Source organism: Geotrypetes seraphini, chromosome 3, assembly GCF_902459505.1.
Source record: "Geotrypetes seraphini chromosome 3, aGeoSer1.1, whole genome shotgun sequence".
NCBI lineage: Eukaryota > Metazoa > Chordata > Amphibia > Gymnophiona > Dermophiidae > Geotrypetes > Geotrypetes seraphini.
In genome coordinates, this window is record NC_047086.1 from 200,664,274 (window position 1) to 200,678,843 (window position 14,570).

At 45.0% G+C, this 14,570-nt stretch overlaps 1 protein-coding gene across 5 annotated transcripts in view; it reads left to right on the forward strand.

Annotated features, from left to right (window-relative positions):
- The window catches only part of LOC117356470 (cytochrome c oxidase assembly protein COX14), a 28,930-nt gene extending 14,576 nt beyond the window's left edge, over positions 1-14,354 (forward strand). The window contains exons 1-2 of one of the 5 annotated variants that reach the window (XM_033935705.1): positions 9,472-9,583; positions 13,889-14,354. In XM_033935705.1, the coding sequence (XP_033791596.1) occupies positions 9,479-9,583; positions 13,889-14,074 (291 nt within the window). In that variant the 5' untranslated portion in view covers positions 9,472-9,478 and the 3' untranslated portion in view covers positions 14,075-14,354. Of the gene's footprint in view, positions 1-9,471; positions 9,584-9,683; positions 10,008-13,888 lie in introns of those variants that run through there. The other 4 variants (XM_033935706.1, XM_033935709.1, XM_033935707.1 and 1 more) reach the window with 4 other exon arrangements.
- The last annotated feature ends 216 nt before the right edge of the window (positions 14,355-14,570 follow it).

A 14,570-nucleotide genomic window follows, 5' to 3' on the forward strand; every position in this document is an offset into this window, starting at 1 on the left:
GGGTAGATATGGTACAGATGTTTAAATACTTGAAAGGTATTAATACAGAACCAAATCTTTTCCAGAGAAGGGAAAATGGTAAAACTAGAGGGCATAACTTGAGCTTGCAGGGAGGAAGACAGGAGTAATGTTAGAAAATTATTTTTCATGGAGAGGGTGGTAGATGGCTAGAATGCCCTCCCGATGGAGGTGGTGGAGAGGAAAACGGTGATGGAATTCAAAAAGTGTGAGATAAACACAAAGGATCTCTAATTAGAAAACAAACAAATAATATAAATTAAAGAACTAAGGCTGGTATTGGACAAACTTGTGCAGTCTGTGTCCCATATGTGGTGATTTGGTGTAGGATGAGCTGGGGAGGGCATCAATGGGAACTCCACTAACTTGGAATATAAGGATGTTACTGGCCAGATTTTACAGTAGATATCCTGCAAATAACGGGATGGTTGTATAGGCTGGAGTGAGCTTGGAAGGCAACTTCAGCAGTTGGAACCTAGGACATTACCAGGTGGACTTTAGTCTATGGCCCAAAAATATCAAAGAAGAGACAAGTTAACTTAATCATGCATTTCTAATAAGAACAATTAATATGCAGACTGGATGGACCGTCATTTATTATGTTACTATGTGTAGAGTTACCAAATCTTTGTCTGGAATCCTGAATTGTTCTCTGATTGGAGGATCCTCCTGAGTTCTGTCAAATACCTGGAGCCACGAAAATTACTCTGAGTAAACCCTCTAGAATTCTGAGGTCTGCTATCCGGAAGTGACTTCAGTTGGTGATTGGCCACACTTGCCATAAGATCATCCAAACCCTTTCCAAAACGCATTTGCCCCTTAAATGTGAGTCTGATTAAAGTGGCTTTGGAAGCCAAATCTTCCACCCATTGCCTAATCCAGAGCATTTTGCAGGTGGAGATAGACTAAACCAAGACCTTACTCAAAACTCTGATAATGTCATACAGGGCATCAGCCACATAGTCAATTCCCTCCACGAATAGCTGGGGGCACACTTTGTTGTTTGTGCTGAGAATCCTAGACTCTAGTATGACAGGCTGCTGAAGCCACCTGGTTGAGATCCTGAATCCCCCCAGGAAGGAAGGTTCACTTTGGGACAGTAATGGCATGGAATCCAACTTCCAGTCCTCCCAGTCTTTATCTGACTGGTCTTCTGGTTCTTGTTGAGGAATCTCTGCTGGAAAGCACTTGAAGAGGACAGGTCCCCTTGCAGGACCACCATGCTTCCATACCCGTTGAAGGAGATTCCAGAGCAAACTCACAAATTCTGGGGTAAATCCCTGACCAGTGATCTCCACAGCACCCTTTAGGGCTGCTCTTTGCTGTCTCTTGTGTTCCATTGGTTCCACGCACTTTTGCTTCGTCCAAACACCCTCTGAAGTCTTCGGAGGTGCTCTTTTGACAGAAGAAGTTCATTGTGATTCCCCAAACTTCAGGGTACCAGAAGGGGCCAAGCCCGAGGCCCCTCTTTCACATGCCCCACAGCACATGGTACACGGCTGATGTTCAGCCAGCCATTGTAAATCTGGCATGATATAGGGGTATCTTCACTGGAGGAGTCCATCCCAAGTGGGTTTGAGCAAAACGGAGGGGGTTTTGAGACAAATGTAGGCTTTTAATAAAAAATCAGGAAAATTCAAGATGGCTGTGGCAGCAGCGTGGTCACACTAAAATGGCCCTGGAAAACCCCCTAATGGGTCAAAAATTCTGGGAAGGGATTTTTGGAGCTGGGGGATCCTAGATACAGCCCCAGAAATACTTAAAATAGCTAAATCACATGTCCCCTCTCCCCAATTTTCCCACAGGCTTCAATAGGCAGTACTCACTATCTGTGCTAAGCTAGACTGCTTCAGCTGTCACCCAAGATGGAACTGGAGAAGACACTGCCTCAATCAGCAAACCAATTCCATTTGCTGGGATCTTTGGACTGCCAGTGAAACTTAAAGCCCAGCCAAGGCCTCAACTCCCGGGGATCCATGCACATACAGGGGGAAGAATTTAAACAGCTGGCACCCATTAAGTCCTGCTGGACCAACCCTGGGGCCAAACAGCCTGCACTCAAGCACCTGATAAATCAGAATGTGAGTTAGCTTGAAAGGGAATGGACCCTGAGCTCCAATAGTCCAAATGCAGGCCAGCTAGACAAGGATGCCTTGCCAGCTGCAAACTACTGTAACCAAGCCTGCGTCCTCTCTGAAGCATAGCTGCCTCAGGGTTACTGGATACCTCTTCTGAATCAAAAACCTCAAACTCAAATAAAAAACCCCGAAAACAATAAAAAGATATCAGAGCAGATCAGAATCACACCTTCTCAGTTCTCAGGAGAGATGGACTGCACCTGAGCGTGGCGGGAACTAGACTTCTAGCAAACAACGTCAGGAGAAGAATGGAGCAGGCTTTAAACTAAGAAGGGGAAAGCTGACAGTTGACCAAGTGTCAACGATTTGGAAGAAGGTATCCCATGAAGATACCAAGTGGGTAAAATGCTGAGAAGAAACAATGGGCAAAACACAGGAGATGACTGATCCAGAAGAGGAGAATAAGAGGATTGTAGCACAGGAAAAGAAAATAAAGATCAAAGCACAGGAAAAGGAAATGAAGACGAAAAAATACCAGGACTTAAATTGCTTAAATACTAATGCAAAGAACCTAAGGAACAAAATGGGGGAATTAGAAGTTGTGGCCAAAATTGTGAACCTAGACATCATTAGAGTATCCGAAACATGGTGGAATGAAGAAAACAAATGGGACATAGCACTGCCGGGGTACAAACTCTATCGCAAAGATAGGTCAGGTCAGAAAGGAGGAAAAATAGCCCTATACATAAAAGAAAGCATACACACGACCAGAGTGGACACAGCAGTGACGACCAACAAATTGGAATTGCTATGGGTTAAAATACTGGGAAGGAAAGGGCCCGAGATAAAGATGGGCCTGTATTATCGTCCACCTGGGCAAACTGAAGCTACCGATGAAGAAATGGAACTCAAGATGAAACGAGAATGCAAAAGCGGCAACACGATTATTATGGGAGACTTCAACTATCCCGGGATAGACTGGAGTCTTGGAAACTCAAAATGTGCTAGGGAGACCGGATTCCTGGAGGCTATACAGGACTGCTTCATGGATCAGCTTGTCAGAGAACCGATGAGAGGGAATGCCACTCTGGATCTAATCCTTAATGGGCTAAGAGGACCTGCAAAGGAAGTGGAAGTAGTGGAACTGTTGGGAAACAGCAATCACAATATGATCAAGTTCAAAGTTGAAGAAGGAATATTGAAGGGAAAGAGAATCACAGCGACAACTTTCAACTTCAAGAAAGGAAACTACGAAGCGATGAGGGTAATGGTAAGGAAGAAACTTAGGAACAGCTTAAAGAATTGGCAGGCTGTAGAGCAAGCCTGGTCTCTATTCAAGGACATGGTGAGCAAGGCGCAAAATCTGTATATCCCCAGATTCAGAAAAGGGTGCAAAAAGAGCCGAACAAAAGACCCAGCATGGATAATTAAAGAAGTGAAGAAAGCGATAGGTGATAAAAAGAATTCATTCAAGAAATGGAAAAAGGGTAAAACCGAGGAAAACAGTAAAGAACACAAGAAGTATCAAAAAGAATGTCACCTCGTGGTTAGAAAAGCAAAAAGAGAATATGAGAAGAAGCTAGCCAGGGAAGCACGAAATTTCAAACCGTTCTTCAGATATGTTAAAGGGAAGCAGCCGGCCATTGGATGACGGAGATAGGAAGGGTGTGGTGAAGGAGGAGAAAGAAGTGGCAGAAAGACTAAACACGTTCTTTTCATCAGTATTTACAAATGAGGACACATTCAACATACCAGAACCTGAACAAATCTTCAAAGGAGAACAAGCAGAAAAATTAACATCCATGGAAGTAAATCTAGAAGACGTACACAGGCAGTTAGAAAAACTAAAAACTGACAAATAACCGGGCCCGGATGGAATCCACCCCAGGGTACTGAAAGAGCTTAAGGAGGAAATAGCAGAACTACTACAGCAAGTTTGTAATCTATCCCTGAAAACAGGCGTGATCCCGGAGTTTTGGAAGATAGCCAACGTTATATCCATCTTTATGGTCAAATATATTTTATTGAGCTCAACAACAGCAACAAACATGAAACAAGTCACGGGCAAGCAAGCTCAGCAGTTTAAATAACAGGACCCAACATCACTGAATGCTGCAACCTCCCTATACCACCCCCCCATCCCAACACAACCCTACCCAAAATAAATACACCCCCCCCCCCAGGGTCCTCCTTCCAAGCAATGCATAATCAGAAAAATCAAACAGTTGTCAGGGTAACCAAGAAAACAAATCAAAAAAGTCAACAATTCAGCAAGCGACTACGAGCCAGCGGGGTCATAGTAGTCCAGAACGGTTCCCAGGTATGCTGAAAAATTTGGCCTGCAAGAGAAGAAAGGTCGATCACATCTCTGCGTTCCCACATCAAAAGGGAAATCATCCGGCATCTCCAAAGAGAGTAGTCTGGAGCTGCAGCATCAAGCCAGGTAAGTAAAAGGCACTTCAGGGCCACTAAAACAGTCCATTTAAGGAAGGTGGCAGCCCCCCTCACAATTGGGAAGTAATGAGGAACAGTTCCAAACAAGGGGAGCGGTGGATGGTAATGTTCCAAATGCGCTCCACAAAAGCAAAAACAGCAGTCCAAAAAGCCTGAACATTAGGGCAAGTCCAAAGCATGTGTCCCAAACCTGTCTCGGGAGCCTGACAACGAAGACAGGCAGCAGAGTCTCGCAGGTGGGATAAATAAGCCCTCCTAGGAGAGATATACAAACGGAAAACCAACTTATAATGTTGTTCCCAAAAAGTGATATACTTCCCAAAAGCAGGCAATCAACGGATAGCTTGCAGGAGCACATCATCCGGCAATTCCACCGCCAGGTCACGTGCCCAAGCATCCCGCAATGAGGAATAATCAAACAAAGGGGATTCATCTTTCAAATGGCGATGATGGAATTTGAGGGGGACTGGAAGCTGGGAGCCCAGAGTGAAGGCCGTAGATAACAGCTCATGACCAGAAGCAGTCAAAGAACCGGAAGGCAAGGAAGAAATGTAATGATGGATTTGCATATAAGCAAAATAATCAGTGGGCGGGAGACCAAATTCCTCTCGCAACTGCATAAAAGGCTTAATGAGACCTCCATCATCAACCAATTGAAAAACATAGTGAATGCCCTTCGTTTCCCACCTAGCAAAACTCGGCCCATCACACCCAGGTAAGAAGGAGCTATTAAAGCGGATAGGCAAGAAAGGAGTTACAGTAGCAGAAAGAGCATGGAATTTACAGACCCAGCGCCAAACCTTCCGCAAGGGACGGTGGAGCACTTTCACAGAGAAAGATTCAGGCACAGGAGAAGGGAGAGAGTGAAGAAATGCACTAAAGTGAGTAAAGCGAAAACAGGAGAGTTCCAAGAAAGTGTTAGTGAACACTGAAGTACCCCTAAAAAAGTCATTAATATGACACATGCCTCAGCCAACCGTCAAATAACGAAGATTATACCCATCTTTAAAAAGGGATCAAGAGGTGACCCGGGGAACCACAGACCGGTAAGTCTGACCTCGGTTCCGGGGGAAATGGTGGAAGCGCTGATTAAAGATAACATCGAGGAGCATCTAGAAAGGAATAAACTTATGAAAACAAGCCAACATGGCTTCTGCAAGGGAACATCGTGCCTAACAAACTTATTGCACTTATTCGAAGGAATTAACAAACGGATGGACAAAGGGGACCCCATAGACATCGTATACTTAGACTTCCATGTTCATTTCTCCCTCTCTCATCACTCTCCCTCCTCCTGCAACAATTTTACTTCCCTCCAACCCCACTCACAACTAATATGCTCTCTCCCCATGCACCATCTCCCCCTCCCCTCCAGTGTGCAGCACCTTTCCTTTCCCTCCCCTTCAAGTCCAGCACCTTTCCCTTCCCTTTCCCTCCTCCCCCATGTCCAGCAGCACCTCTCCCTCTCCCCATTTTCAGCAGTACCCATTTTCTCCCTTCCTTTTCCCGCCTCCCTCTTCCCCATGTCTACCAGTACCTTTTCTCCTTTCCCTTCGCCCCTGTCCAGCAGCTCCTCTCCCTCTCCCCATGTCCAGCAGTCCCTCATTTATCTTCTCTTCCCCTCCACCTTCTCTCTCTCCCTCCCTTGCGCCATGGGTCCAATATCTCTCTTCCCCCTCCCCATGCAGTATTCTTTGCCTTCCTCCCTTCCACTGCTATATCTAATATTTCAGTGTCTTTCTCACTGTGCACCACCTCTCTCTTGGCTGCTTTGTGCCCTGGGTCAAACATTTCTATCCATCCCCCATGCTACAGCTCTCCCTTACTCACCTCCATCATCACATACAACATTTGTTCTTCTCTCCCTTCCCTCCACCCCTATGCCCAACATTTCTCCCTCTCTCCACTTCATGCATCTCTCCCTCCCCTCCACGCCATATGCAGGATTTCATGCTTTCTCATCCCTATCTACTTCTTTATTGCACTCTCCCTTGCTCTCCTCCACCTTATGTCCAACACTTCAACTCTACCCTCTATGCGTACCATCCTTCCTTCCTTTCCTCCCTCCCTGACATCTCTTGTTGAATCTCTCCCTTTCTCTACTCCAGGGCTGCCCAAGTCCAGTCCTCGAGATCTACTGGCAGGCCAGGTTTTCAGGATATTCACAATGAATATGCATGAGAAAGATTTGCCTGCACTGCCTTCTTGGTATGCAAATCTCTCTCATGCATATTCATTGTGGATATCCTGAAAATCTGGCCTGCTAGTAGATCTCGAAGACCGGAAGTGGGCAGCCCTGCTCTACTCCAACCCAAGTCCAACATTTCTTCCTCTCCTGCCCAATCCCCATGTGCAGCATTTTTCCTTTCTTCCCTTTCCCCTACTCCAGTTTCTGAACAAGCAATACGCGGCCTGGCCACCGCCATGGATCCCTCCCTGCCTCCCTGCCCCACCCCCAACCCCCGAAGCCAACCCTGCCACCTCACCAGAGCCAACATGCTACATCAGCAGCATCCATCAGCAACTCCGCACAGGGACAGGCCAGGGTCCGTGCAGCGACTCACAGGCTGCCGGTCCACAAGCCTTCCCCCTGACATCAATTCTGACATCGGAGAGAAGGTTCCAGGTCAGCCAGGCAGCAATTAGCTGGCCCGGAACCTTCTCTGATGTCAAAATCGATGTCAGGGAGGCTTGTGGGTTGCTGCTCGCACCCTGGCCTGTTCCTGCGTGGAGTTGCTGCTGATGGAGTGTGTCGGCTCTGGCTAGGTGGCAGGGCAGCTTTGGGGGTCGTGCAGAAGAGAGGGGTGGGCAGACAGAGAGGGATCCCCAGTGGCTTCAGCTGGGGGCAGGCAGGGAACCCCAGTGGTGTCTTGGCTTCTGTGGACGGGTCGGCTTCGGGGGGAGAGCACGAACTCGAGACAGAAGGAAGATAAGGGATATGAACATGGGGGCACCAACTTGGAACATAGGAGGGAATAGAAAGGGAGAATTGATAGGCATGAGTGTGTGAGACATGATGCACATGGGGAAAGGAAAATTGGGCATAGAGAGAAAGGAGTGAGGTAGAGATGCATGGGGAATAGAAGGATGAGAGGGAGAAATGTTGGATATGGTGGTGGAGAGGACAGATTGAAGGCGATGCAAGGAGGAGGAATGTTGGACATAGTGATGGAGGGAGAATTGTGGCATTGTCCTGGAGAGGGGTGATAAGAGAAATGGGCATGGGCTGGTGGGCAGTGGTGAAAAATGCTGCACATGATCCAGGGGACTAGAGAGGGAGAAATGTTGGATGTGGCAGTAGAGGGGGTGGGAGAGATGCCAGGATCTCTCAAGAAGAGAGAGGGAGACATATTGCCAATAGGGGTGGAGGAGAGAGGAAGAAAAGTTGGACTCAAGGAGGGACAGAGTGGTTAGGGAAGGAAATGGGATCTGGAGAGAAAGCGTGCAGGAGGCAGAAAGAAAGAGATATTGGCAATGCAACCAGAGACTCATGAAATCACCAGACAACAAAGGTAGGATAAAAATTTTTATTTTCAATTTAGTGATCAAAATGTGTCAGTTTTGTGAATTTATATCTGCTGTCTATATTTTGCTCTATATTGCCTATTTTTTTAATAGTTGTTACTGATTGCATATTTTAAAGTCATTTGCTTTGACCTCTTTGAAACCCCTGCCCCCGAATATAAATAATTAACATTTCCTGTGCGCAGTGTGCTTTTTAAAAATTTTGTAGTTACCATTATGTATTAATATAAATTATGTGTGTATATGAAAAATGGATGGAAGAAATTGCGTTACAATTAGTACTATTATTATGGGGTGAGGTCAGGAGCAAAGCTTGGGCTGGGTTACTCAGTTGGTATTTGTTAGGCTTAGGGGGTACTTGGCTTGAAGAAGTTGAGAATACTGCCCTACTCCACTCACAACTCTCCCTCCCTAAGGCATTGCTTCAACAGGTCGTGGCAGCGATTCCCACACGCTACCTACTACCACTAATCTGGAAGCATCTCTGCAGCAGAGGAGAGGCTGCTGTGTTAGCAGCAGGTAGTGTGTGGGAATTGTTGCCACGACCCATTGTCTTACGGAGAAACATCACTAAGGAAAAAGATTCTGTGCAAAAAAAAAAAAAAAGTAAATTACGCAGAATTCCACTAGGAGTACCTGGTCTACCTATGAAAATAAGAACAGCCTTACTGGGTCAGACCAATGGTCCATCAAGCGCAGTAGCTCATTCTCACAATCCAGGTCACTAGTACCTGGCCAAAACCCAAGAAGTAGCAATATTCTATGCTACTAATCCAGGGCAAGCATAGCATAGCTCAGACCAGGAACCTTTGCTTGCTTGGTGAAAGGTTTTGCATGTAGATACAAAAGTGAAGTGTGGGAAGTAAAGTGCATGTGTACTACATAGTGGGGAAGGAATGTACAGTATTTTGAATCACTGGCTTCAGGACTCCCCACCCACCACAGATTAAGCGGTATAACAAATTTTTAATAAACCTTGAAACCACAATAAAATTCATTTTTTTAATGGTATGGGAATCTATGTCAGCCCAGTTTTCTAGACACCGGAGTAAGATTTTTCTGTTTGGTCCTCTTATTTAGCTACCTTATCCCCCTACTATTCGGAATCAAATACTAAATAGATTGCGGAAACTGGCGGTACCCTTGTTACCAGTTGTTTGAGGCCTGGTGGGGGAGGGAGGGTTAGTGGGGTAGCTGTTTGATCGAGTCTGGGTTATAAGAAGCCTGGACTCTTGATAGTCTCATTTTGTTACACCTGTTAGGTATTGTATTCTGTATTGAAGAATGCTGTATCTGCTAGTATTGTTTCTTTGTATTAATTTTAAAATAAAACTGTTTTTGGAAAAAAAAAAAAAAAAAGCGCGCATGCGTAACTCCACGTTTGCTTGCATGAATGCATAAACATGGATTCAATTCCATTAAATCTTAGGAGTCACTTCGCGAACTTGAATGGTTTTTTGGTGACTTTTGACAGGAGCTCTGGCCTTACGGATTTCCAGGCAGGCGCGGTGAGAGAAAAGCGAAGGAAGCCGACGCTCAACAATCCCCCTCGTCCGTCCGACTTTATCTCCCCCCCCCCCCCAATTTCCCTATACCCTGCTTTCAAACTTGCCTTGGAGATCACATTCACCAGCAACAATAGCTTGACCCGGAACTTTTCCTTTCTCGCCGCCTCCTGACCCTCTGACGCAACTTCCTACTGCCGGGGTCGGTCGAGACTCGTAGGCAATTTTGAGTTGCTGCGACCTCAAAAGCAAGTTTGAAGGTAGGGCGAGGCCGAGGACATGAGGGACTGGGGATAGTGGCAAAGAGGTCAGACCAGCTCGCGGAGTCACTTGGTATCTCTATTAAAGCTGTAGGAGGGACTATAGTAGTTCAAGGGTGGCAGAACGAAGGAGTAAACGAAAGTTACTACAGTATTTGTGACAAAGGGTGAGAACGACTATGAAATGCAAAGAAATTAGCCAGAGCTTTAGGAAAGCAAACACGTTTGCCCTTTACTTTATTAAGAAGGTTGTCTCTATGCAACCTCTACTACTACCGTGTTTCCCAGAAAATGAGACAGTGTCTTATATTAATTATAGGCCCAAAAAATGCACTGGGTCTTATTTTCGGGGTATGTACATGATCATCTCATCCTTTCTCTCCTTCACCCCAATTCTTCCTCTTTCCTTCTCCCTCACATGTGCAGCATCATTCCTCCCATCCCTCGTGCAAAAGGACCCTTTCCCAGCTTCCCTTCCCTCCCTCCCATCCCTTGTGCAGCAGGATCCTTGAGCGAGTCCCCCCCCCCAGCACCTGCACCCACTATGCAGCCGAAACCCCATCCTTCTCTCCCTCCCATTGGAACCCGACCGCGAGCCCTACTTACCTCCCTAAGCAGCGTCAGGCCGGCAGCACTCTAGCAGGCTGCTTCGGCCTTGTCTGCTCTTGAACTCTGCTGACGAACATTTGTCCATATTCTGTCTACTGGGCCATCTTTTTAAGTACTATTCGAAGAGCTTACAATCTAATTTATACAGGACATTTCAGGGTTGGGGAGATTATAGTGGGTATAGGTATCTGACAGCAGTGAGTGGGAGTTAAGAGTTGAAAGCAGTTTCAAAAAAGTGGGCCTTTAGCTTGGATTTGAACACTGCCAGGGAAGGAGCACAACGTATTGATTCATTCAGGAAGCCTTCCCCCCCCCAATAAAAACACATTTAGGCATTCAAAAGCTTCTTTACTGTGACATAGGGCTTAGTTTATAGAGAACAAACAAAAAAAAAAGAAGTGAAACTGTAGAGTAGGGGTTCTCAACCCAGTCCTTAGCCAGTCACATTTTCGGCAAACCCACAATAAATATGCACGAGAGAGATTTGCATGCGATGGAAGTAAGGCATGCAGATCTCTCCTAAACATATTTATTGTGGGTATCCTGAAAACCTGACTTGCTAGGTATGTTCCTGGGACTGGGATGAGAATCCCTGTTGTTCCTGCCCCAGACTCAGCCCTGCTGAGTTGTCTTTAAATGGCTTTGGCATTTTTGAAGGATTTGTCCCTGGGCTTTTTCTAATTTTATTCACTGGTACTATTTTAATATTTGAGGAAATCTATCTTTTCCGACTTTGTTTTTGCTGGTAGTATTGTTGCCTTTTGATTTAATGTTGTGTCTCCTTTTTTGTGTGCTCAGAATTTTTTTTAACATCACATTTTCCCCATTTTATAAAATAATGTGTACAAAGGTTTAATTTTTATTATTACTATTATTTTAGTATTTATAGACCACTTATAGCCTAAGTGGTTTATATTCAGGTATTCAAGTATTTTGCCCTATTTGTCCACATTAAATTTTAATCTGCCATTTGGATGTCCAGTCTCCTAATTTCATAAGGTCTTCTTGCAGTTTTTCACAGTCCGCATGCGTTTTAACAACTTTGAACAGTTTAGTGTCATCTGCAAATTTAATCACCTCGCTCGTAGTTCCAATTTCTAGATCATTTATAAATAAGTTAAATAGCACCGGTCCCAGTACAGATCCCTGCGGCACACCACTATTTACCCTCTTCCATTGAGAAAAATGGCCAGTTAACCTTACCCTTTGTTTTCTATCCAATAACCAATTCTTAATCCACAATTGAACCACTTCCTATCCCATGAATTGAATTGCCTCCTATCCCATGACTCTAATTTTCTCAGGAACCTCTCATGAGGAACTTTGTGAAAAGCTTTTTGGAAATCTAGATACAACCGACTCGTCTTTGTCCACATGTGTATTTACACCTTCAAAGAAGTCAAGCAAATTGGTGAGGCAAGACCTCCCTTGGCTGAACCCATGCTTACTATCGCATTAAATCATGTTTATCTACATGTTCCACAATTTTATTTTTTTATAATTGTTTCAACTATTTTGCCCAGCACTGAGATCAGGCAACCTCTAAGGGGCAATATCAGAGCTTATTGCATAACACTTGTTGTGTGTGTTTGTGTGTGAGGGGGTTAGTTTAGGTATATTGGTTTTCTAAAATAACAAAAATACCACAAAAGTTTCCAGGTTGGTACTGAATAGTTTAAGCTTCAGAACTGTATTCTTAATAATATAGGTTTCATTGTATCTCTTTCTGTAGGATTAGTAAAGGTTGTTTGTTTATTTAATTGACCTTTAAGGTAAGGTTGTTTACCATCACTTTTTTTGTTACAGTGTTTACATCTTTCATATATGCTTCTTAAAAAAAAAAAAATTACATCCATTCTCCTTTCTGCACATAAGAGTTGCTAAGTTATTCAAGGCCCCTTTTACAAAGCTGCGGCAAATGCACCAAAGCCCATTAAATTCCTATGGGCTTCGGTGTGTTTACATGGCAGCATCACTATTGCAGTTTTGCAAAAGGGACCCTCAGACTTTTAGCCAGTCCAGCTTTTGAATGTATCCTAAAGGAGTGTGGTAAATACTGTATGTGAATATAATTCTCCCTGAGCTACAACTGAAAAAGGTATGCCCAAAATCCAACTAATAATTGTAGTGTAATGTGTCTAGTGGACCATAGGGTCTTGAATCTGAACCCGCAAGTTGCATTCAGAAAACTGTCAAGCATGTTTTCAACTCCATCTCCTTCCCAGGGAGCTGCTCCTGCCTCCTCAGTTTATTTTCTGCAAGCAAGTTGCTCAGAAGTGTTTCTGCTCTGCTCTATGGTTTTGTTATTTTGAGGTATTTTTTCTCAGTATTTGGAGGCTTAGGCCCCGATTCTGTATAGGAAGCCCGGAAGAAGTGTCCTATACAAAATCAGGCCTACACTAACCCCGATTCTGTAACCGGTGTCCATGTTACAGACGCGGGTTAGAGTAGAGGCGGCCACTATACTTATTGCGGCAAGGGATAAGTATAGCGACCGCCTGTCCAATCACCGGCAGGAGGGTGCTGAACCCCTCCTGCCGAAAAGCCACCCCTGCCCCCCGAAACTGTAGATCGCCGGCAGGAGGGTGCGGAACCCCTCCTGCCGGAACCCCCCCAAAATCCCAATCGCTGGCCCGGAGGGTGCCCAACCCCTCTTGCTGGAAAGCCGCCCCCACCCCCTGAAATTGTAGATCGCCGGCAGGAGGGTGCCGAACCCCTCCTGCCGGAACCCCCCAAACTCCCAATCGCCGGCAAGGGGGTGCCCAACCCCTCCTGCTGGAAAGCCGGACCCCCCATGCTAACGACCTCCCCCCAACTAACCTTTAAATGTTGTCCGGCTGGACAGGTCTTGCTGCCGTCCAGCCGATAGGCCCACCCATTCCCGCTAAGTCTAAGGCCTGATTGGCCCAGGCTCTAGAAGCCTGGACCAATCAGGCCTTAGGCATAGCGGATCCGCCCATCCCCACTAACCCTAAGGTGTGATTGGCCCAGGCTCATAGGCATCTGGGAGATGATGCAGACTCACACCTGGAGGTCTGCTGCTAACAGAATAAGCCCCTTGGGGGACACCTAGCTAGCCAGCCTGCTGGTATTTTTTATAGCTCGGGGGCCGTCTCCTGCTCAGGTGCTCCCATCCCTGATTTAGTCAGGAGCTTGAGCACAGACTGGGCATTGACATTTATTTAATTTTATGGTGAAATGATCTTCTGCAGTTTATTCAGTGATTGTTCTATCAAAACGGGGAGCTGGAACACATACAGCAAGGCTTTATCTCATTTTGTAAAATGTACTTCTTGTATTTTGTAAGTCTTATATTGTAATTATGTATATATTTTGTCATTCACCAAGGATATTAAGATCGAGCAGAATTACTATAAATAAAATAAATTTGTCCCAATTCTGATAATCACCAAAACTGACATGTTTGTTGTATTTCCAGGGAATAGCAATGGTGACGTCTAGGTATGTTGCTGATATTGGTTACAAGGCCTTTTCTGGTTCCATGATGTTATTGACTCTCTATGGTGGTTACCTGTGCAGCATGCGAACTTACCGCTACTTCCAAAGAAGACATAAGCTTAAGGAGGCTGCAGAAAATCAGACAAGCGAGATTATTAAAGACTGAGTTCCTCTCCAGCCTTGCACTGAGAACTGAATGTCATTAGCACCTGTGGGAAACTTCTAAGTGTCAGGCCTCTCTTCTGTAACTGTGGAACTACTTCACAAGAAATGGCTAATTTATGTAATGGATTACTGATTAAGGATATAAGTAGTATCTTAGTTGTGTATCATTTGCTGCTACTTATATAAGTACAGCTGAATTTTTCTTGTGTGCAGAATGTATGAGGAATTTAAGCATCACAAGGTGCTAAGATGTAACTTCGAAATAAAAGGTTTGACTATTAGTAATTTTCTCCTTTTAAAAAAGTTTGTCCTACTATAACTACAGCTGAACAAATGGAGCAGAACACACTTATCCCCCCCTTTTTACAAAGCTATGCTAGTGGCTGCTGTGCGCCAATGGCACCGAAATCCATTAATTCTGAATGGGTTTTCCAGTGCAATGTGTCTAGTGGTCCTGAAATAACAGGATCTATATCCCAACTCACAAGTTGCTTGCA